Raw genomic sequence first — 25,469 nt, 5'->3', positions numbered from 1 at the left:
TGGGTGGCGGCGCTGCACATTCTGCTCATCCATCTGCTTTACTTGGGGAATGACAGTTTGACATTTGCATTGGAAGAAAAAGGGGAAATGTTACCAGGGATGATTAGAATTGTTTCCTCACAGATCCAAACCCTGCTCACATCTCACATTCTGTTTCTCAAAACTAAGCAGGGCAAATATTTCTCCTGCGTCACAACAAATAAAACTTCTTCCACTGATTTGGGATGATACCTGTGAGGAGCGGTGACATACGTACTGTAGACACATTTCCAAGCCTGGTTCTCTCTCCAGAGGCCCGCTGCATTATGCATATTTCTTCTTGACAAACAACAGCTAGTCTGCAGAGCTTATAATGCATTATTCAAGGTTAACTATGAATTACTCCGGTTACAATGAAACAGTCCCATTTAAGTCCTGCATCAGCAGAGTTACAGCCCTTTGAAAGGCATTAAAGGAAAAGGACGACTTGTAGCATGAATACAATCAAATTGCTTTTGATTCAATTCACGTCTGGTTCTGAAGAGGCGAAATCCTTGGAAAAGATTTCCAGCATATTTGTGAGTCCAGCTTGGGGCGTCATAAATCTCATCTTGTATTACGTTTCCATTTTTCCTTTATTTTACACCTGCTAGGTGGAGGTTTTTTATTATCCTGTTTTGCATACAAATTTATTCTACCTGCATAAACTTATAACGCACCAGAGGTTGAATTGAGAAAAAAAAAAACAATACAACACACAAAATCAAATGATGCAAAAATACAAAAATCACTTACTGTTCTGAAAATCTTCACAGACATTGTAAAAGTTATGTAACTACAACCACAATTTGGAAAAATCCGAAGGCTGTAGAAGTAAATGGTACAAAGAAAAAACAGCTGAAGGAGGATTGTTACTGGTAACAGCTCAGTAAGAGGACTGGGTAAGAAGTAAAGATGGGCAGGGGTTCGCCACTGCATCTAAAAACAGTGGAACAATTTCAGAATAATGTTACTTTATGGAAAATTGTGAAAACCTTGAACATCCATCACCTACAGTTCATAATATGATGAAAAGATTTGAAGTGCATGGGCTTAGATGCTGCTTAAAGCTCTATCAGGCAAAGGAGAAGCCAGATGTGAGCAGATGTGTCTCCTCTGGACCAAAGAGGAGAACTGTTCTGACGTCAGACGGGTCCAAACCATCCAGCTTGCCTCTCTGATGGTATGGGGGTGCATTAAAAACTCTTACACATCTAGAAAGGCTCTATCAATGCAGAAAAGTGTCTACAGGTTTTACAACAATTATAATCTCATTAAAATACGTGCCAAAATGTGGAAAAGTTCAAGGATTGTACTTTTTCAAGTTGCTAAGATGTTTTTTGTTGTAAATTTGCTTTTGTTGTGTGTCTCAGAGGATGAAATGTTTGTGAAAGTCATTTTTTTCATGTGGATAACAAAATAAAAGCCTCATTACAAAAAGAGCTTTATTTTATTGACATAAAGAAATGATCATAATGGGATCTCAAGAGAACAACACTAACAAATATTTTCAATAATGGGAAATTTGGGGCTTTTGCAAATGAGTCAAATTTATTGTAGGTTTATAATTTTTGTTTCTGTTTTTTGTGTCATTATTATGATATATTATGATAATGTCAATGGTCCTGTTTTCCTGTAATCAGTTCCCTGATATGTTTTATGCAGGTAACGGTGTTTTTAAACGCAGAGATGGTTTTCTGAGCAACTCATTTGATTTTATCCAATGTTACAAACTCAAAATTTCTCAGTGAGAAACTAAAACCAACTGAAAATCATCAAAGCACACAAACTGTTATTTGCTGCTGTTGGCTGATGATCATGAACACTGAGGCCAACTTTTCTTGGCCGAGATGTTGGTTCATATTTTGGCTGCGATCCTCTGGTTTTTATCTTGTAAGAAACAACTCCCAGTGGATTACAATCATGTTAGTGTTGCAAATTCTGTGGAAATAAGAGGAGTTAAAGATTGAAGAGAAATTACTTTTTCACTGAAGGTTGGATGGTCTTATTTGCATTACAACAGGATCAGATTGATTTCACGTTCTTGGACCAGAACTCCGTTGTCCACGAGCCAACCGTTTACCGAGTCGTTTCAGATAACTTTTGAGCTGAAAGTCTTCTCTCTGAGGGAGCCAAATTACGCTTTTGGCTGTAGCCAAGTTGGTTTACAGATAAGTGTGAGACTTCTGCAGAATCTCCAACTTGTATTGAGTTAATGAGCGGGCTTTGTTCTCCGTCTTGGTTCCACAGGTGCGGATCTACTGGCTTTGTACAACCACCCACCGGTCCGAGAAGGTCAGGTGAAGTACTACACTGTCAAGGTGCCTCTGCGGGTCCAGAACTATGATGAGGGTGTCAGAGGAGTGGAGGCAAACTGGTTGGATCACATGACCCAGCACTTCAAAAACGGAGCCTCGCTGGTCGACGGATACTTCCACCTGGGCAACGTGAACGGTACCTGAGCTAAATTTACTTTACCTTCAAATCAGAAAAAGATACAGACACAGATACAAAAGTAACACAGTTGCCTCCCTGTCATTCATGGGAGTCGTCACCTTTGATTGGCTCTGCAGCTAGAGCTCTCACTGTTACTGTTAGATACTGTTTTTGCACCAAGATGCCCTTTTTCTTTTCACTGTTTCACCTGTAAAAATGTCAAAGCAGATTCCAAACTCACGTCAGTCTCTGTTCAATTAAAAGTCAGTGGCAGGTGTGATGCACCGTGCCCCATGTTTGATTAATTATGCATTAGTTGACATTCATTTTCCTGCAGAAAACAATCAGAAATGTCACATTCAAATAAATATTTTACATATAAATCACTCTGACAGCACTTTTCCTTTGACAGAAACAGGTGTAGTCGAGACAAATAATTTATTCAAATCTGGTTTAAATTTTAAACCTCACTGAAGGATCTTTTCTGATCTGCTGCACAAGAAAAATGAAGTTACCAGAATTGTCCCAATAAGATGCACATGCTTTAAAGAAGGCTCCTAAAATGCACATAAACAGAACATGATGTCACAGAGAATAATGGAAAAGGGTTTTGAGAAACTCGTTTTTACCTGATATGTCAGGATTTTTCTCTGCTTGTCTTAAACTATAATTTTGTTTATTTTGAATGATGTCAAACATTAAAAAAGGTTATCCTGGACCATTTCAGATAGGAAGGGTTTACTCCAATCGTTTTCCAGATATAGTGATACACAGTTCTGAAATGCAGGTCCACATTCAAAGTAAACAAAGCTCTTTTATGTGCATACTTTACTCAACAAATCTGAGCATCTACGTGGATCAGCGCATCAAAACTGTCAGACTTCTTCGTCCCAAATGGCTTTCCCATGGACCTCGCCATTGTTGACCCATTTTCAGTCACTTCAGCTGTTTCTGTAGGTAAACAAATCAGCATGAGAGAAACATTGTATAAATTTTGTTTCTTATTTTAGGATTTTTTTCACAGTTAGTACCTTTAACTAACATGTTAGGATCCTAAAACAATGTCACTTAAAACAAATGAGCTGTTTTTACTCTCAATGTGAGGTTTCATTGGTGAGTTGTTGCTTCTTTAGAAAGTCGTGGATCATATCTGTTTGGTATCTTCGTTTATGCTGTTTCTTGTTTGGGTTTTCCTCTTCCATCAGACCCCAGTGGTGCTGTGCAGAAATAAGTCAGCCTGAGTAAATAGGAGTCATAATTCATTCATGTGGAAAAGTGAACACCCCAGCAGCTCTGAAACAAAGATAATTAACCTGATAACGAATTAGTGCCTCCCTGCATATTTTATGTCCTGAGAATTAAGTAATGAAGTGTATTATGATTACATTTTTTTTAGCCCTCCAACATAATTTGCATCTTTCACACACTGCTAAAATATTCATCTCTTGATCAGGAAAGTTGTTGATTAGGATGGAAGGGCTCCAGTTTAACACTTCTGACTCACAGAATACACCTACAACATATCGCCTTTAAATAAAGTGACCAGTTTTAGAGGTGAAAGCCGTATTTTTGGAAGTTTTTGGTCTCTTGACAGCAGCTGGCAGCGTGACATCAAAGTGGCAGCCTATTTGTTGTTCGCAGCTAATTACATCAAGCAGCCGAGCAGCTCGGGGCTTTCGAATCGGCATCCATTTTTACCGTCTCCATATTTAGCAGCAAATTCGAGAGGAGTTTCTGAATTGATGATGAGGCACTCGACATGATGCAGGGGACCGTCTCAGACTCATAAACATCAAGGACGTGTTTGACAGCAGAGCAGCACTCGAAAGGACACGGACTGGCACACATGCAGTTGGATGCGAGATGACAGTCTTGATTTGCAGCTCAGAGCAAACAGCTTGTCGTGTTCTGATGGACCATCTGATGGGTGTAATTGTGCTTTTAAATCCTGACCTCCTTCTTTAATGTTTAGCTTTATTGTGCTGTGCTTATGTTGGGTTTTTAACTACGGGGACGTGTTGCTAATCCAGATCACGGCCAGTCGTGTAACTGCCTCCATGTGTGTCTGTGTGTGTGTTGGGTTGTCTTTTAGCAGTTATCTCATGAACCACTGGATACGTGTTTATGAAACCTGCAGAAAGCAATCAGTGGATGAACAACTACAACAGATTACCTTTTAGAGCTAACAGCATTCGAGGTCGGCCTTTTAAAAAACACACAAATATAACTCTGTGAAATTTACAGCCTTGTCTGTTAGCAAAATATTTCAAGAAACACTGGACAGATTTTAATGAAACTCTCTGAAGATAATCATTGAGTTAATTAGCAATAGCCCACCCAAAAATGACAATAACTCGGTCAATTTTACAAATATTAAGCTCAGTTTCCACGTGGTAGTTGCAGAGAGTCATCCTCAACACATACTCTGAGCATGACATTTTACAATATTTCATGACATAAATGTCATTGTAATGTTATTTCGATAGTTTGACCAAAACAGCTACAACTCTGCGGTTTCTTATCATAAAATGATGGCGTGATTCATGGCGGGTGATATGCATTCTCGGTCTTAGGGTTTTCTTAAATTCTGTCATCTGAATAGCCTTGAAATTATTGATGTCTAATCTTTTTTACTTTTCTATCTGGCTTTACTGGTTTACAAACAAGACAGTATCTTTACTATATTGGAAGTTTAGAAATATTAGCACCTTAAAACGCTAAACTCCGACACCAGGAACTCAAGGAAGTGCAGTCACGACTTTAAAGTCGAAGTTTTGTTGGTCTTGTTTCCACAAACATTGATAGCCTGCAGTTTATCAAACACTGACAAACCTTTAGCATCACCACCCATCACCACAAATACATTTCTGACTTACATGAAGTTAGAAGAATTAAACTCGCCTTCCCTTCCGGGGAATCACAGAAAGCTCCTCTATCAAAGCTCGTCTCGGAGATGAGGATATTTTATGGCTTGAGGGAACTTAAAGGGGTTTTTTATTTTCAGAGGGGAAAAACTACAGTGATCCAAACAACCTGTTGTCTGAAGCCCAAACCTGATTCTGCATTTAACTAACCCTGCTCCTCATCCTGATTTACAGCATTTTATCAGCCTCCACCAAGAAAGGAAGGCGACCTGGTGTTTATTTGTCTGTTAGCAAATTATGTCATGAACCAGAGAACAGATTTTAATCCAAAATAATCATTAGATGTACATCTTCCTTTAGTTAAGGCAGTTCAAGATGGCTGCCACTGCCAACTGACCTTAGCAAACACAGAAATGGATATTTGACATTTTGATATGTTATGTGGCAGTTAATATGCATTTGTTATGCAACTGATTTCGGGGTTTTTTTGAACACCAATAAATTATTTTAGTCTGAGGCACTATCAATGCACATTTTTAGTTTAGTTTGACTCATTTTTCCCCTCAGAAAGAAAAGAACAAAACAAAAAAAAACCCACAGAAGAACAAAGTCCAGACGGCTCGGCTGTCAGTCATCAGAATCTGAAGATTAAATGTTAGAATCTGAAACCATTTAACTACCTGACTTGTCTGTATGTTTCACACAGATGTTTGCAGAAAATCAGTGTTTTTTTTTCCTGCAGGAGCTCAAAATTAAAGCCCAACGTCTGCTTCTCTTGTCTTGGAGTCAAAACGCCTGAAAGAAAATACTTTTTCTCGTTCAACCCAGACACCTTCGTTTTTAAACCCTTTCCAACTTGCCTGATTTGATGCTTTTGAGTAATTTTATTTCAGTTTGAACTCTTTTGTGCTGTGAGTCAGCAGCAGCCGTGACCAGCTTCACACAGACCCATTCATCATCATGATTCTGTTAAACAAAGGCAATAATTTAGCAGTTGATTGGTAATAATTATCCTTTCACCTCAAAGCTTTTCAAACTTAAATTCTAAACACAAATTTTCTTCTAACGGGGAACTCTGAAATTATCGTTGGATAAGTACTAATGGCCAGTATTCAGCAGTGATATAGCATTTATAAAGTTTTTAAGCATTTTAATAGCACATAAAAATCAGTTAGATACTAAAATCTGACAGTTGTATTCATCAATTAATAATGAAATCCCTGCAGAGATTATAAGGTAGTCATTTAGTAAATATCACATTTTATATACATATTAGCTGCTGCACTGATTTCATTTTAATGAAAAATAACCAAGTGACCTTTCTGTGAGCAATTTGCATATTTATTTATTTTTTTGGCAGATTTTCAGGCATGCCTGTTAGGTAAAATGGTTATTTGAAACTGACCGTAGCTGTGAAGATAAACATGAATGTATCTGTCTGTTTTCTGTCTCCTTTTTGGACCTTTTTTTTTTAATTTTAGGTCATAAATTTGTAAATTCCTCCTCCATCCACCTCTCAATCTCAGCTGCTTTATAAAAAACATCCCTATCTGATAAATAAGTCACAAAAACTAAAGGATGCATTTCTTTGTTTTAGGTTTTAATGCTTGTGACTTTGTGACCAGAAACCTTTATTACAATTTAAAAAGAAAAATTATAACATTAGCACAGTCATGCTGAATATAAGAACAATATTTTAAAGCATTAAAACACTTTAATTTTTTAATTCTTTGGGCCCAAATTAAACATTTTTTCTTCTCACTGACCCTAATGGGTGACTTACATTTATACAGTGAGATATATAAATGAATTAATTAGTGTGATTAATTGGAATATATTTTCGTTGTTTCATTCAGTGCTTTAAATTGGGGATAAAAGGTCTAGTAGTCTCACCCCATCACCCCTACGGCATATATATATATATTTATTTGTTTGCTTCTATAAACAGAAAGAGCCAATAAAAGCGGAGGTTTCGGGCACCAGTCGAGTCACAGAGAAGATTTAAACAATAAACAGGAGCAGCCGCTTTATTTCACTGTTCATTGTTACATGTAGTACACATGTATATACATGTATATACATGTATATACATGTATACTGTAAGTACATAAGCCTTTACTACATCGTAAAAATATATATACATATATAAGCATTTGGAGGCGTTGCTCCACTCTCATTTAAACATCCACATCTTGTTTGGCCCAGACTTAAATTAGAGATTTACAGTTTATTTACAGTAATGATCTTCTTCTCTGTGCGCAGACAGTATAAAGTACGTTCCTGAGTAACCCTGATTAGAAAATTCTCGGCACTCGCCCAGTTGTGCGTCTGATTGGCTCCTTGTGTTTAACTTTTAACCAAGCACCTTTCCTCATGAGTCACGAGACACCCGCTGCCCTGCTGCTCTGTATTTGACCTGATCAGAAGCAGCGTAGAGCGAGGCGTGACCTCCTGTTTTTAACCAATGTCCTGTGGGTAATGTAGTTTTTATGAAATGCCTGAAGACGCTGAGGACTTACAGGTAGAGGACAAGTTGTGGTACATTATAAAAAGTGACTGTACACTGAGGACAAACTCAGAAATGCCGGCTCACTTTGAGCACTGCTTTTAAAGAAACAATAAACCAAGAAGTTACCGAAATTAGGCTCCTAAATGCACCAAGGTAATTTAACATTTATGAAAATATGTATCCCTAATTTTTAATGCATCAATGCAAAGATTATTCAGATTTTGTCAGAGCCTTTGAGTTCCTTTTTATTAAGCCTTTCTCCTCCTGCTGCTGTCTTCCTTCGGTCTCTGACAGTCAGCTGTTCATCAAGGTTCAGAGGGATTCACACTTACAGACGAGCGCAGACAAAAACACCATGTACCCATGCTCCTTTTAAAGATGGGTTTCCATGGTGAGGTTCGATCAGACGGCATTGAGGGGCTTTGTTAGCATGCACGTGTGAATGTGTGTGCGAGGATTCGCTCAGACTGTGAAAGTCTCGTCTGATGTTGCAGCTGTGCCTAACAGAGATAAAACCTGCAGCAACGAGGTCGGATATGACAGTCAGATTGAATTTTTTGGATCCTGAGCTGCTCACACATGTGTCCTAACTCGTGCATTAAAGATTCAGGAACAAAAACACAGTTTAACAGATTTATTAAAACGTGTACTGAGGTCCATAAATGTTCATGCAGGGAAGTTTAATGCACTGCCTAACTGGGAGCAGGGTGGAGCTCATCAAGAAGGAGTTTACATTAATTACTTTTTATCTGCAGACCCACAATGATGGTTCGTATCCCAGTTTTAAGACAAGGCAGGACCTTAAAGAATTCAATCACTGGGTTTTAGTTTAGGGACAAAACGATATTTATGTAAGGGGAAACTATTTAGAGAGAAAGACCTGTTGCTAAAAGTGTTTTTGTTTGTTAATAAAGTTAATCTAAGATGCAGTTAGAACTCAAAGACCTGACTGTAAAGGTGGTGGATGATTTAGTCCTAATTGTGAAGGTAGCAGGCAAGCAGGTGTAAACCTTTAAAATATTTAATAAATTAAAACAAGACACTGAAAAACAAAGATCTACAGAAAACTAAGCAAACCAAACCATAACAGAGATAACAAAAAGGCCCAAACTGTGACATTTTCCTTTATGTGGATGTAAAGGATGCATGTGTGATTATTTGAATAATTCTGTCTGCATGGATTTTTGACAAAAGCAAAATTAATTAAATGTACTGCAACATGCTTTATATAATTTGCAATAAAAACAACTGCATACACCACACCAAACCAATCAGCTATTTTAGCATCACATCATTTTCCTGCTTCTCACATAATGGCTGCTGGAGATAGGCACCAGTGTGTTACAGCGTGTCAGCATGTGTGTTTTTCAAATATGTAAAGTGTTTTTGATTGGCAGTTTATCTGTTCTGTCTTGCAGAGCAACAAACTTTGTGTTAGTAGCTGTCAGAGGACAGGCTCCATAGTTGCTTTCTGTTAGCACATCCAGCTAAAAGCCACACAGCCGAGCCCCGTTTCTGGACGGGAACAAATGTAAATCCACTCAGGTGGATAAAGTAAAAAGCTTTGAAAGATAACTGGCGCCTACTCAGCAGCTTAGAATCACTGCACGTTAGACAACCTAAACATGGTAATTCACTATCAGGCGTGTTTGATAAATAGTGTGGACTTTCTGGTTCAGTGTCACAGTCATCAACGGAGAATGTCGTGAGCGGGGGTAATCTTTCCGTCATGCATCAGGAGCCGGGCAGGCGCATATCTGACCCAGTGTTTGACTGCTTTTATAATAAAGTAGAAATGTCATTGTTATGTTTCCACAGAAAGGATCTTTTTATCCCACATGAAGCAAAGCAAATTTGTCACCTAAACATTTTTGTATCAGTTGAGCAGAGAGCAGAAACTTTTATTACAGGCTGGAAACCTTCTGACTTCATTCCTTTCTCATGATTTCAAAGCAAAGCAACCAGACTGTGTAGAAACCAGCATCCCCTGCCCCTGAGTCACCAACTGAAGTCTGCCTGGCAACCCAGAGGCACCTCCTGCCAGCTGCCAAACATCTGGCTCCGCAGGGAAGACTCACATCCAATCTACACTTGTTAGACCCCCCCTTTCTCACCTCTCCTCGTCTCAATCCGTCCCTCTCTGAGCGTGTCCACTCGCCCCGTTTGAAATATAGATAAGCTGTCAGAGGCAGGCCTCCAGCTGTCCGCGGCGGCGGCGGCGCCTGGCATGCATGTTTAAACCGTGTCGCCAGAGATGGCTGGGGGCCCGGTCACTTTCCCACCCGCCAGAGGTCAACTAGACTTAAACGTGCGACTGCAGATCTATGTAGGAGCAGGAGTACAGGAAGCCAAACTGGGAAAACTTTATCCATCCAAGAAATATTTACTGTGCTCCGTCTCACAGTTTTAATCACACATATTTCACTTCAAACTGCAATAAAGTTTGGCGAGCATAAATAAATCCACTTCCTGCAGCTTTATTTACTTCTCTATTGCTAAAAAGACAACATATATTAGTTATTATCTTTGTACAAATATTATTAAAGGCTCTCAAGCTGAATTATGAATAATGCAAATAATAATAATAAGTTCAGTTTTTCACTGAAACTCAATGAGGGATTATGATTTGGTTACTCACCTCCTTTTAGCAGCTGACTAATATCTCAAATCAGTCTTTAATTTATTGAGAAGGAGCCTGGATAACAAAAGCTTGTTAAAAAAAAAGTCTTAAATCTATTAATCTGACAGCACCTGAATTTGTTAGCTTCTTGTACGAGAGGGCACTTTACTGTGACAGGTTTTAACGCCAGTCCTTTTGGGTTGTGACATTTCTGTGTCACTCTCAACACACAAGGGTAAAAACACAAGAGGAAAATTTCAAAATAAAGGCCTAGCATTCGTTGAAAGAAAGCATATCACCCGCCACCTTCATCTTTGGTGGTCGACAATAATTATGACAAATTACTTCATCTATTAAAAACTGCATCTTTCATGCCCCCATTTGTTTTGTTTTTTTATATAACTTCTGTTAAATAAGAGGAAATAAAAACCTGCATCTCCTCCTTTTACACACAGAAGATGAACACACACTGAGATCAACAAAGATGCAACAGAAAACCCAAGAAAAGTGAGAATTAAATGAATTTCTGTAGGTACAATAAAAGCCTAACTCTGATGGATAAATTACCACTTATTCAACAATTCCCAACGTCTGCTTTCCTATCAGCTCTTATGACAACATGAGATGCTGCTGACAGAAAAATCTGTATCAGAGCTTTATATATGCATTAAATTTGTAAACTGAAGAGTAAAATCCCGTTAACATCCACCAGATGTATGTTCAAACAGCTTCTCGGTCTTCTTAACGTTGAAAATAAGGTAATGACTTTCTCTCAGAGAGTTTGAAAGCTATCAGTCTCATCCAAGTCCACCGAGGGACAGGCGTCTCTGTGCAGCAGGTTGAAAATCACTGCATCATCAGAAGGTCAGGTGATGCATCCATTAAGCCGAACGCTGCTGCATTAATGAGACGATGGATTATTGCATGCTTAAACAGGATCCAATTTAAAGATGCTGTTTTATGATGAGGGCAATAAACACTCTGATACTTCTAACAAAATAAATGAATTGATGAGGTTCAGAGGACAAGAGGTGGATTAAAGGGTAAATCTATTCTTAAATAGGGTTGTGTGATGTAGTTACATGTAGACAGTGTCTTACCTACAGCAGTTAGAATGATAATAGTCTGAAGGGTCAGGGATTAAAGAAGCAAAACTAACAGCTGATAAGAGCAGGACCCATTTTAAGAGTGAGTTTCTATCATTTAAAACAAAACAAACTCAAAACTTTACGTGCAGTTCAACCTAACGCTAGATTAGGTATTTTGTTACCACAAGTATTTACATTCACATCTGGGCTAAAACATTTGGTCTAAAAGGGGAAGTTTGGCAATAATCAGTCAGGTGCTCCAATGTTGGACTCAAACTTAAGATCTCTGCTTCACTTATGAATCCCGTTGAGCAAACAAACTCTTCAGATGACCACTTAAAAAACAGAATACTAAGTTTACTTTGTCCATGATGATGTTTCAGAGATATTTTGTTGTCAGCCCACAGCCTGCAAAATGTTTTGTGATACATTAGTTTGCTGAAGTATACAAATGTTGGTAATAAGCAATTTAACAAAGCACCTCGCCTGACTTTGTATGTTTTTGTGCAAATATGACCAATATTGTTATTATTAATAATAATATTTATAACTGTTAAGGCTAAATATGCTACTGACAGTCATTCTTAAAGTTGATTTAATTTCTAGATCCTCTGAAGACTCCACACTTGGTGTTTCATCACCACAGGTGGAGTCCTGATATCATCTTTGAGAACAACCGTCTTTGATACTTTCAGTTTTATGATTGGTTAAAAAGGCAACACGGTGGTGTAGTGGTTAGAGCTGTCGCCTCCCAGCAGGAAGGTTGCCGGTTTGCCTCCTGCCTAGGTCCTTCCTGTGTGGAGTTTACATGTTCTCCCCATGCATGAATGGGTTTCCCCCCCACAGATCAAAAACATGCATGTTAGGCGAAGAGACGACTCTAAATTGTCCCCAGGTGTGAAGGAATGTGTCTTTTTTGTCTCTATGTGTCCCTGTGATGGACTTTTGACCTGTCCTCCGCCTCTCACTCAGTGTCTGTCCACAACCATGAACAGAAAAGCTAATAAAGAAAATGGATGGACAGGTTAATTAATTTATAGGGACTTAAATGCTTCGACTAATTGTTTCAGAGACTACCAGAGCTAAATAAGAACTGTGTCTAGACTCAACAATAAAATTCTGTCTGTAAAACAAAGACTTGGGGTTTAACAGAGCAGTAATATGTAGCTTCATTGGAAGAACTCCCAAATCCCTTCAGAGGCCGTGTACCTAAAATCGTTGAACAGCAGATCTGCTTACAAGTCAATAAATATCTGGAGCAAAGAGTTTTCTAACTTTTCCTGTATCTACATTTTGCCCACAGAAGATTTCAGCTCTTTGAGTTTAAGTGTTTGTCAGCACTTTCTGCTCAGGATGTCTGGAGTCGATTGGGCTGCTGCGTGTCAGCCATTGTTGCTCCACCGCTCCAGCTCCTGCGACTCTCGGTCCCAACAGTGTGTCGCTCCCCGTTTTTTAGTGCATTTGCATGTGTTGCCCCGCGACCTTGAGCGTGCGAGTCACACGGGATGAAGAGCAATTTTACTGAGAGCACAAGGTGGTTTTTGCAAGTGTAAACAACTTATTCTCAGTCGGCCCGCTGGCGGCTCGGCTCAGCTCACAGTCAACAGGCACGAGATAATGTTTATTCGCGCACGCAACCAGTGCATTCCCCTGACAGACTTAACGCCCCCCAGCAAACAGCTCCCACTTTTCCACTTCCCTGGTTTTCACTCGTTTTCTCTCCTCCGCTCAGAGTCTGTCTGCATTATCACCAGAGACAGCCTGATTCCTGCAGAGCACTGAGACAGAAACCTGGTGCTGATCTCACCTGAGTGATCTGTGTCGCTCTGGCAGGGAACCAGCACCGGGACTCATCAGCTGACATTTCCCAAAACAGTTTCTCTACTTTCTCTGCCAGGCAGGGAAAGCTGACGAATGAGATAAAGGAGAAGAGGGTGGAGAAAAAAGGGGAGGCAAAAGGGCAGGATGGGGTGAACATGGACAATGTCTGTATTTGAGAAAGCCAGAGGATGCCTGAAAGATGTCTTCAATTGAGCGTGCATGAGTCCTAAATGGGTTTTTGGGGAGGAGGGGAAATAAAAGACCCTGTCATCCTCCACTCTGCCTCTCCGTCTGTCTTCCTCCCTCCCTTTCTTTGCAGGCTCTCGAGCTACCTCTCATCCCTCCATTATTAAGCCCTGGTAATGAAATGTGGAGTGTTTCGTATTGGTGCCTGGGCCACAGCAAACTGTATTAGTGTGTAAATGGTGTGGGTGTAATGAGAAAGCACTCAGGCCAGCTAGGAAGACTGGACCTTGGGGTGTGCGTTGTGTCTGTGTGTGCACGTGCATGTATGTGCTCGTGCATCAAATGAATAACAAGAGACGCTGAAGCTTGTGAGGGCTGCAGTGGCCTTTTTGGCGTGGTTTCCAATCTGGTGATTGGAAGAAGAGGAGCTTAGAAAATCTATTTGGTCGGCGGCACACAATATCATGCTCAAAGCATCAACATCAATGTTTCTGTGATCCACCTAATTCAAATCTTTTTAGGGAGACCAATGATTTATGGCATTTTCCTTTTTGGGCTGACTTCTTTAAATCTGTGGCTACATGTTGCCATCACTTAGATCTCAGGACACAAAAAGGAGCTTCTTTTAAATCTGCTGCTTTCACCTCCATTCTGAGCTGTAATTAGCCTCTGTGCAGCCATCAAGAATTAAAATCAGCATAGTTTTGGATCATGAAAACCACAATCAGTCTGATTTATTTGGCTTTAACATCCCAGAAGGAATGTCCCTGCCTTTTATGCCGCCTCCTTGCATTATGCATTGAAGCCCACTGCTTATACAAATGGGCCACACTACTGGCTGTGTAATAAAGGATTTTGTGTGAATGTGTCTGAGTGATATCATTTCCTTTTCTCTGGCCGGGAGGAGCAGGACAGCCATGCTCTGTCCAGTTAATAGTAGTTTTAAAGCTGGATTTTTTCCCCTCTCTTTGCAGAGTTGCTGCCTAAATCTGTGGAAAGTGTCTTCATCTTCCAAGAGGCGACTGAGAGCGAGCCGAATGTGGCCACACCGACGTACGATGCAATCGTAGTGGAGCAATGGACCATTATTGATGTAAGTTCAGTGATTTGCCTTTTTGCCACACACTGTCACAGATTTTATGGTCTCCATCACCAACTTTGTCACACCCCAGGGTGCATTTTTGGGTTTTAAAGATGTCTAAGAGACATAGACTAAAATCATAGCAAAGCACATTTACTGCTAGAAATAAAAGCTGCTCCTTTAACACTCAATAAAACTTCCCTTCCTCCACCTGTTTATCCTCAAGCCAGCCTATTTCCCAAATACCCCTTTGGCAAATTTGGCCATAAACTCCTGCCTTTATGGGACATGTGTTGTGGTTGCTTGTCTTATCAGGAGCAAACAAGGCCTTATCTGAAGGCCGATTAGGGTCTCTCCTCAACAAGTTCCAAGTCTGAAATTGATTTCTGTCGAGAGCCGAATGGTTAGCAGCCATTTTGTGTCCTTTCATCTGTACAGGTGTGTGTGTGTTCATGTTTGCACCTGCAGCTGAATGTGGATGCGTTTGTCATTTCAAAGCGTTCTACTTCGGTTTTGTGTGTCTGCGAGTGTGGAGATGCTATCTCTGAAATTGAATTTAGACCTTTTTTTGTGGCCTGTAGCTGCTCAAGTGTGAAAGGAGACTTTTGTCCCCTGTCCTAAACGTGGCTCTCTGACTGACCACCCCAGCGCAGATGTCCTCACGTGCCAACACAGAGACTTCTGCCGTCCTCAGGTCGGAGGAATGGGGCCTCCTCTCACCTGAACTGAATGGTGATAGTGTTCCAGATAAATGAATTTCAAGGCCTCCTCAGAAACACCAAACAAGAATGATGCCAAAGCGTCACCGGGGTTCCAGAAGATCCAATCACAAAGCGTTTCACCCGAGCGATCTGCCACCTCCGACTGACACACGCTTCTTCACAAACGCTGATCAGGGCTGCACTTCATCCTCATTATTTGGAATAACTGCCTGAAATTGATATGCAAAGCACCCTCACAGTTTATCATTGTTTCAGTGTTAGAATCATTAAGATAAAAAAGGAATATTAATTACACTTAATTTTTTTTTTCCTCATCTGTAGCTACGTCGTTGTCTTTTGTCCTGATAGTTTTAGAGTTGCATGCATCCACTGTCTGACAGGTGGTTGGCTGTATGACGAAGGAAACAAGCCATTTTCCTGAACGTGTGCAATCATTTATATTGTTGTTAAGTGGAAGTGTGTCACATCCCAATTGGTGAACGTTCATTTGGGGAAAGCAAAACCTGCGATTCTTTTGTTTCAGTCGTAATCTGGTTGGGTCTCGTCAAAGAAAAGGCCTAAAAGAGGGTTGATCAGATTCACAGGTGCTTTTCATTTTAACATATTAGTGGGAAAAGTATTCAGATTAGACTGAAATGACAAGAAGTTCTTTCAAATCAAAACTCAGATTATTTTTATATTATAATAACACAGAATATATGATTTAGACAACTGTGACACGACTAAAACCCAACAATAAGGTTTAATTCTATAAAAATGTTTGCTGGAAAAGTAAAGAAAGACATGACAAGAAATGATGAGATTAGATTAGATAAAGTCAGATATGGTAAAACATGAGACGAGAACAGATGAGATATGTTAAAATGAGATTAGATACAATTAGACATAAGAGGCGATAAAATGAGATATGATGAAATAAGATACAATAAGATGAGATAGAATAAAATACAATTAGACTAGATATGATGACATGAGATACAATCAGATGCAATGAATTTAGATCAGATAAAATATGAAACAATATGAGGTTAGATAAAAAGGTATACAATGAAATGACAAGATATCGTTCAATGAGGTGCAGTGAGATGAGATTAAATAAAATGAAATTAGACATGAGATTAGATGAGAAACAGTGAGATTAGCTGCAATAAAATAAGATTAGATAAATATTATGAATGAGATGAGGTACGATGCAATAAAATGAGACATATTTGTAAAAGGTTTGGGTTCAACATTTAGGATTTTTTGAGAAAACCGTCAACACTGTCCAATAATTAAACGAATAATGTAAATTATATGACATCTGTGATGGAAACCTGTCCAGGTTAGGGTTATTTTATGATAATCCAATCAGTTTTAAATTTAATGCTTTATTTTCTTAGATTCATCATGAATGAGAAAGAATTAGTTTTAGATATTTGGAGGAGAAACAACACGGACTTGAAGCAGATGTTTTAGAAAGCACTCACTGTGCCTCAACATGTTGTTATTTTTTTCCTCAGTAAAAATGACCTGAATAGAAATTGCGGAGTATAGATGGTGAAGTGTCAGAAAATGAATAACTCATCAAGAGTCTCTGCTAAGAAACTCCAATTAGGAGGAGCTTCTCATCTCTCGTGTCCTGAGGGAAAATCAATGGAGGAGACCAGGAGCTTCCTTCAAACTAATGCGTTCTTTCTTATCGCCGAGTTTCACCGGAGCAATAACCAAACAAAACAGATCCGCCGTCAGACTCCAGCCGGTGTTGGTCTCAATATGTTTGCTTGCCAACAGCTACTGCAAGAAAATTTATTTCACCAGATGGATGAAGTGCATTAGCAGGGCTATTTTATGTTTCGGTCTTTCTGTGTCCAGATGAAACAGCCGAGGAGCAACTTAGGCACAAAACATCCACGTATGTGCTTTCTTTCTTTCTTTTTTAAATCAGCTGATCGTCAGCTTTCTATCCCTGATGTGCATGAAGAGTTTGATGTTCGCAAGATCCTCCGGAGCATCTCTTTCATACCTTTTGTTTTGTTTTGTTTTTTAAAAGCACCATTATCCACTTGAGCTCTGTCAGATCCAGAGCCGGGTCCATTATGGGGAACAGATATTGTGCAGGAAGCTGTTTCCTAATCACCTGAAATGGTTTTTAAAACACTGACAAAAAAAAAATCTGTCTCTGGTTGGAATATTAAAAAAAAAAAAATGTAAGCATCAAGTTAGCTTAAACCAGGGGTGTCAAACCCAGAGACGCAAGGGGGCCAAAATAAAAAATTTGGTCCTAGCCAAGGGCCAATCACGGTCAATATTTATTAAAAATTACATAAATTAACATTGGTTTTAGATGTATTATGTCAAATCATTCATATAAAAATATCAATGACCTTTTCCCAGTTACAGATTATACAGAATTTAGAGCAAACAGACTTTAATGAACACAGACAAATAGATCAAACTTCAAAAAGCTCATCATTAGCTGTCATTTCTTACGCCTCACTCAGCTTTTAAATGAATTTTTTAACATTAAAACAGATTTTTTTAAAAAGCCATCAACAAAAACCTGATCATAAAGAAATTAAAACTATATATTGTTGGCTTCTAAGTCACTGTCAAGAGAAAACTTCACTAATTAGGCTCAGTTTTTTTTTTAAAGCAAAATAAGAATTAAAGACTCAATCTGTCCCAGACTAGAGGGCCGGATCTAGCCCGCGGGCCTTGAGTTTGACAAGTGTGGCTTAAAAGAACGACACAAGTAAATGATGTGGCGTGAATCAGGAAATTGAACTTTAAGACCAGTTTTACACATCAGACATTTATTTATAGGCCTTTAAAACAGCTGTATGGATTCATGGAAGACGGGGAGAAATGAGAAGTTAAAGCCTGCTTGGTTCCATGCATTTATTAGATTTCCTTTCTCAGGGTGTAAATTTAGGAAATGAATCATGTGCTGCTGTTTTATAAGGTTTGCGTCAGACAAATTTACTGTTGTTTGTGCATCGTGTTGTCATGACGGTGTATATAAATAGCCTGCTGTCGTTTCAAACAAGGCAGAATGTCTTTTAAATGTCTTACATTTTACTTTGCTGTGTTAGTTACTGTGCTGTGTGAGGAGCTGCAGGAAACAAATCTTTTCTTTCTTTGTGTAAATATCTGCGGCTTGTTGAAGGGACGCAAACCAAACGTTCCTGCGGTTCATTTTTTCTGTTCTTAATACTTATTTGACAAATTTGGTGTCATTGGGTCAAGATGTTTCTCAGCACTGTGCTCGCAGTTTGCTTTTGCAGATAAGAACATTTGTAAAATGACAAAGTTCAACTAATCATGCTTTGCAGAACTCCCTACAGCTGCTAAATTGTTTTCTTAACCCAGAACATTGCTTTTTTTTTTTAAAAGACTATCATTTTTCAGGAGGTAACAAAACCAATACAGCGTCTGATCATGTCACTGAAGGATAAGGATGAAATGATGTTTCTTCACTTGCTGAATGAAAATAAAAAACACTCAGGGTTTTTTTATCTTTCGAAATGAAACAATTATGTTGTTAGAAATTATTATATCTGGAAGAGCTGTTTTCTCTCTGTCAGGCTGTAAGATCTAAACAATTTGAGTTATTTTTGCTTTTATTCTTCAAGAAAGTAAAGCTCTTCAGAGTGTCTGAAAGGACTCTGTAATCAGAGGTTGATTTTTCTTTTGAAGGCCGTTGATATCTTTGCGGGACTGTCGCGTCTCGATCCTGACAACTCCAAACCCCAAAAGGCAAAAGCGTTGAAATCTGCAGGCAGATTCAGGAGGAAGCGCCCGTCTCTGCGGAGAGTTCACGCTGATGAAGTTAAAATCTTTCAGGAATGGCAGTCCAAAGTCAAACCATCTGAAAGGAGCTTAACAGTGGCGGCGTTGTTGTCGCTCATTCCAAGAACTCACTTGCAGCAGCAGCTTTGAAGAGCGACACTTCACAGAGTGCACAAACTAAATTATGTCTAAAATGGGATTAGGGTCCCACATCACAGCATCAGTGCGGCAGGGAAGGAATCTTTGAAGAAATGCTATTAAGACATAGACAAAGACGTCTCAGACACAAACATGCTGTTTCCAAGTCTCCTGATATCCCCAGAATTCACTGCGTTCAGTGTGTTTCTGTTGGCTTGTTTGTCCGGGAAACGCAGCTGTTTGGTTTAGCTGAAAGGTGGAGCTCAGAATTTAAAAGCCCTGTCTCGTTTGCGTGATTCTGGAGCCTGGGTGCGAGCGCCACGGCCCGTTACAGCGAATCGCCTCTTCATCATATCTCTATTCTCTCAGAGCGAGGTGAGACAAGAGCTGACCTACATAGGAGGAGAGCAATTTTCACTCTTCCTGCTGGTGGAGGATCACAGCTTTTGTGTCAGACGATGCAGGAGCTGCTGCACAAACAGATTCGGACCTGAAGGCTACAGATTTTATACGCTTCTTTAATGCAAATAAACAGTTAAATTTACCTCCAAAAACAACAAACTTTATGCACTTTAGGACAAGTCTTTAACAGTAAAAACACTGATTCAACATTCACTCTATTGTTTTCCAGGTTTTTATTATTTTCATACATTTTTTGCAGTCTAACTAGGTCTACATACTTTTATTTTATCCATTTATACACATGTATATATATATTTTGAGTTCTTTGTTACCACACTGGCTCTATTTTCGTTTAACTTCTAGCTAGCCTTTTGCTACTTAAAGTTCAGCTAGTTTTTTGCCACTTTTAGGTTTTAGCTGGTGCTTTTGCTACTTTTAATTAGATTTTTCTTCGCAGTTTGGTCCTTTTGACTTTTAGTTAGCTTTTAAAATATTTTAGCTTGTAGGTAATGTTTTACTTCTTGTAGCTACTTTTAATTTGTGTTTTGGTAGGTTTAGCTTTTAGGTCCCTTTTCTGTTTCTTTTAGCTTTTAGCTAATGTTTTGCTTCTTTTAGCTTTAACAACTCAATAATAAGCTTCTTCAGCAAATTTCAGCAGTCATTCAGCGCCCAACATTATATCATATATATTCATGTATTTTACTTCATTATATTTATCCCACTGATATAAATTTTGCTGTTTATTGAGCACGATGTTCTCTTTAAGGTTTTAGCATCATTTTCATCTCTTTTCCACGTGTTTTCACATCAGAAATCGATTGTTTACGAATGTAAACACGGTTCTATGAATGAAAGTGAACCTGTAACCATGTGACTACAACCCTCGGGTCAGGAGCATTATGCCAAATTAATCACACCTGTGGGTGCGCGTCCCATCCTATATGAATGAGGCGCGTGCACACACTCACCCTCTTTCTACCGACTGGGGAACCCCAGCCAATTAACCATCTGCATGACCTAAACGGTTACAGGTTCACTTTCATTCATAGAACCGTGTTTACATTCGTAAACAATCGTTCTATTTCATTTCAGTGAACCTGTAACCATGTGACAACAGTATACCAAATTAGTCATGAAGAGGGTGAATTGGCACCCAACAGGTATGTACAGTGGGTAACTGTCTAAACAGAACAGACCACAATAGAGAAATTCAATCACAATTGAAAACCTTTATAAACATAAACATGTTTTCTGGGCAATAAACATATGTACAACAAAAGGTGTCCCAGAACACACAGGGCTCCATAGCAATGGAGGCCCAGTACTAAGGCTTAAACTCAAAGTGTCATCAATCCATCGCAGCCCCGAGAACAGTGGAGGGGATGGAAGATGCAGGCAGATTCAGCCTGTAAAATCTGGTGAAGGTTGAGGAAGATGCCCAACCAGCAGCACTGCACACCTCCTCCAAAGGTGCACCCCTAAACAGCGCCCAAGATGTAGCCATGCCGCGAGTAGAGTGGGCAACCACTCGTGATGGGGGAGGTTGTCCCGCTTCAGCATAGGCAAGTGCAATGAGGTCAACTATCCAGTGGGACAGACGTTGTCTGCCAACAGGCCTACCTAATGTAGTTTCTCCATAAGACACAAAGAGGTTGTCTGCTGTGCGATGGGACTGCGTACGGGCTATGTATGCCTTCAGGGCCCTCACAGGACACACAGAGTGGAGCCTTTCATCTTCTGCAGAATGGTGTGGTGGTGGATGGAACGATTCCAGCACCAGGGGCCTGGCCACAAAGTTCTTAGGCAATACTTTGGGCTGGAAAGCAGGGTTTGGTAGAAGAAACACTGTCTTTTCTTCATCCCCAAAACGAAGACACCCTGCACTAACAGAGAGAGCAGCCAGCTCACTCACTCTCTTCGCTGATGTAATAGCAATCAGAAAGACTGTCTTCAGACTGAGAAGATGAAGATCGAGACAGTGTAAGGGCTCAAATGGAGGCAGACAGAGTGCCTTGAGGACCACCTCAAGATCCCAAGACGGGAGCAAAAGCCTCTTTGTAGGGCATCGCCTCCTCACACCCTTCAAAAACTGAGTTGCAAGGGGGTGTGCCCCAGGAGTCAACCCATCACACCGGCCATGAACGGTGGAAATTGCTGCAAGATAACCCCTGATAGTCGACTCTGACCTCTCTTGGTCAAGAAGGTGCTGAAGGAAGGAAAGCACTACAGGCATATCACAGGATAAAGGGTCCTCACCCTTGTCCTGACACCACTCACTAAACACCTTCCACCTAACACTATAGAGCCGTTGAGTGGAGGGGGCTCGTGAGGCCTGCAGGGTGTCAACCACCTTCCCACTCAGGCCCAAAGAATGCCAGTGCTGCCGTTCAAGGGCCACACATGAAGACTCAGGGCTTCGGGTCGAGGATGCCATATCTTGCCCTGTGCCTGAGAGAGTAAGTCTGCTCTGATTGGCAGACGCCATGGTTGTCCGTCCAACATCTCGTAGATCTCGGCCATCCAGGGCCTCTGTGGCCAACATGGAGCCACCAGGAGCACCCGGGCTCGAGACAACCTCACTCTGCTGAGCAAGGCTGGCAGGAGAGGAAGTGGAGGGAACGCATAGAGTGTGGCATGAGGCCAAGGAAGGCTCAGGGCATCTGTCCCTAGTGGCCCTGGGAGGCAATGCATTGAAAACCACAGGGGACAATGAGTATTGTCCTCTGTGGCAAAGAGGTCCACTGTGGCCTGACCAAAGCGGTCCCAAATCTGACTGACCACCCCTGAGTGAAGGCGCCACTCCCCGGGATGAGGTGCCCCCCTTGAGAGTAGATCGGCTGCTGTATTCAGAGGACCGGGAAGGTAAAAGGCCCTCAGAGACATGCCCTCTGTCTGAGCCCACAGGAGCAGGCGGCGTGCTCTGGCGTGTAAGGTTGGAGATTTCAGTCCACCTTGGCGATTGATGTAGGACACCACAGCCGTGTTGTCTGTCCTCACCATTACCTGCCTGCCCCTCATAGCTGGGAGGAAGTGTTTTAGGGCCAAATGAACAGCCTCCATCTCGAGGAGGTTGATGTGCCATGCCTGATGGACAGGGTCCCAAATGCCCCGGGCAGATCTGCCCTCCCAGACAGCGCCCCAGCCTGTTTGGGAGGCATCTGTGGTCACAGTTACTCTGGCTCCCCCTAGGCCCAGAGGAACACCTTCCACAACGGCACTTGAGCTCCCCCACCAGGCAAGGACTTTGAGGCACTTGCGAGAAAGTGTAAGCTGTCTTATTCTGTCTTTGGGCAGAAAGACCTTCTGGCAGGCGAACCAATGCTGTAGTGGCCGCGTGTGCAGCAGTCCCAGGGGCACGGCCTGGGCTGCTGCGGCAAACAGACCCAGCAGTCTCTGGCACTGCTGAGCAGACACAGTGCGCTGAGCAAGACAACTTGCGATGCATTCCTCTATGGCAGACACCCGCTTGTGTGTGAGACAGGCTCTCATTGTGTCTGAGTTCAGGAGAAGTCCAAGATACTCGACTGACCTGCCTGGTACTAGGTGGCTCTTTTCTGCATTTAGATGCAGACCGAGAGAAGTCAGATGTGCTAACACAGCCGCTGTGTGTTCGTTGGCCAGGCTCAAAGATGGGGCACACACTAGCCAATCGTCCAAATAATTGAGCACGCGGATGCCCCTCCGCCTCAGTGGTATAAGTGCAGCATCCATGCACTTTGTGAATGTTCGTGGTGACAGGGAGAGACCGAATGGAAGGACGCTGTATTCGTACGCCACACCCTGAAAAGCGAACCTCAGGAAGCACCGATGGTCTGGGTGTATGGGAATGTGAAAATAGGCATCGCGAAGGTCCACAGTTGTGAACCAGTCGCCGTCTCGAATGGCCTGAAACAGAGCCCTGAGCTGCAGCATTCGGAAAGGGAGCACTTTGAGGAATTTGTTTAGCTGTCTCAAGTCGAGAATGGGACGGAATCCACCTGTCCGCTTTGGGACAAGGAAGTAGGGGGAATAAAACCCCCGCTTTTCCTCTTCCAGACACAAGGGGCGTATTGCCCCTTTGGATAGTAAGGTAGAGATCTCCTTGGCAAGAATTGCAGAAAGAGAACTGTCCCTTACTTTTGTTTCCAAAACGCCCCGAAAGCGTGGAGCGTGGAGCTTGAACTGCAGACGATAGCCCCACTCTAAAGTCTGCAGCACCCATGGGCATGAGGTGCACTGGCGCCAAGCACTGAGATGGGTGCTGGAAAAAGCTGACGCCAGCCGATGTGCGGCGTCAGGGCCGCTGAGTGGACTTCGGCCCTCCCCGACCACCACGCTCCCGGGAGCGTGGATGTGGCCGCGGACGTCCCTGTTGGTAGGTCTGTCTACCTCCCCGAGAATCCTGAGATGAGCTCTGCCCAACTGAGTCAGGTCTCTGGATGCTCACACGTCTCTCTGAGGCAACCCGGGAAACCGGTCTAAACGGTCGCTGCCGCCGAATAGACTGGTTTCGCAGCCTTACTTTCTGGGCTTCATCCAAAGCTGCTTCGGCTGCTGGGCCAAACACCTGGCCAGGAGAGATACTGGTCCCCATAACAGCAGCTTGCTCAGCTTCAGCCAAACCTGTTTGGCTAAGCCAAATATGGCGCCTAGCCAATGTGAGTTGGGCCATAGAATTACCAAGGACTTTGGCCTGTGCACTAGCCCCCTGTATTACCGTGTCCATCACTTTGGTCATCTCAGGAAGCAGATCAGTTAGGCTCTTGGATTCCAGGTCCCGAATCAGACCCTCCAGATACACCAGCAGGAGGGCATTAGTATTTGCTAGCCTAGATGCCATGGCAGCAGACTGATAGGACTTCACCACCAGCCCATCAGTGGCTCTGCACTTTTTATTAGGGTGGCGAGCAACTTTTCCTGTGGGGAAAGCCCCAGCAAGGAGTGCAAACGAAGGTCCAATCCGTGAGACCCCATCCAGGCCATGCTCAGCTGCACCGTGCAACACGCTAAGTGCCGAGCGGGGAGCTGTGGCCTCTTTCGGCTGTGCCCAGGACTCTTGTAGGCGCGCTACAAAGTCCCCATACACTGGCAAAAGGGTGTGGCCATGGCGGCCAGGGCCCCGATCTAATGCAGAAGCCCTGGGTGGAGATGGCGGAGCAGGAAGACCTGCAGCTGCAGCCGCCCGGACAAGTAGGGCTTCCAAAGAGAAATCACATGCCTCAGCCAGACATTCACCCAGGTCCTCATCTGGATCTTCAAAGCCATCTAGCAAAGCAGAGGAGCCACAGCCAGAGCTGTTGGTCTTATCCAAATTACCTGAGGCTGCCAAAGAGACAGCATCGGGGTGATGGTACGTGCGCTGGGGAGCCTGGTTCTCCAGCAGTCGTTGCTGTGCTGCAGCCATGATATCCATGGTCTTACGCATTTCCTCCAGTTGCTTCTGCATAAGATCCACTCTGGGATCATAAACCTGGCTCAGCGTCCTCTTTCCTCCAGACTTCTGCAATGCCTTGCAAGGAAGAGCTGGATCTTGAGCAGGGGGAAGAGACTCTCCCGTGACATCATCCATGTGGTCATTGTCTGGCTCTGAAGCCATCTTAAACCACATAAAACAAAAATTTTTTTTTTTTTTTTTTTGGGCTCTTCTCTTTTTTCCCCTGTTGCCTTAGCAAACAAAGAGAAAAATAATTAATCAATCAAAAAACACGATCAAAACATGTATGAAACATTGCTCATTAATCAAAGAATGAGAAGAGCAAACCTCAATACACAATTGCAATACCACTCCCGGCCAGGGGCGGCGAAGGCGCACCCTTAGTGGTACGACGCAGCTT

General features: G+C 41.8%; 1 protein-coding gene across 1 annotated transcript in view; it reads left to right on the top strand.

Moving 5' to 3' along the window:
* Positions 1–25,469, top strand: part of LOC108245997 (raftlin-like) — a 138,978-nt gene that overhangs the window by 87,611 nt on the left and 25,898 nt on the right. The window contains exons 6-8 of the mRNA XM_025009884.2: positions 1,662–1,683; positions 2,239–2,472; positions 14,517–14,635. Of these exons, the coding sequence (XP_024865652.2) occupies positions 1,662–1,683; positions 2,239–2,472; positions 14,517–14,635 (375 nt within the window). The remainder of the gene's footprint in view (positions 1–1,661; positions 1,684–2,238; positions 2,473–14,516; positions 14,636–25,469) is intronic.

This window comes from Kryptolebias marmoratus, linkage group LG16 (assembly GCF_001649575.2).
Source record: "Kryptolebias marmoratus isolate JLee-2015 linkage group LG16, ASM164957v2, whole genome shotgun sequence".
NCBI classification, from domain to species: domain Eukaryota; kingdom Metazoa; phylum Chordata; class Actinopteri; order Cyprinodontiformes; family Rivulidae; genus Kryptolebias; species Kryptolebias marmoratus.
The sequence above is the reverse complement of the archived record's forward strand: the minus strand, read 5'-3'. Positions and strand labels throughout refer to the sequence as shown.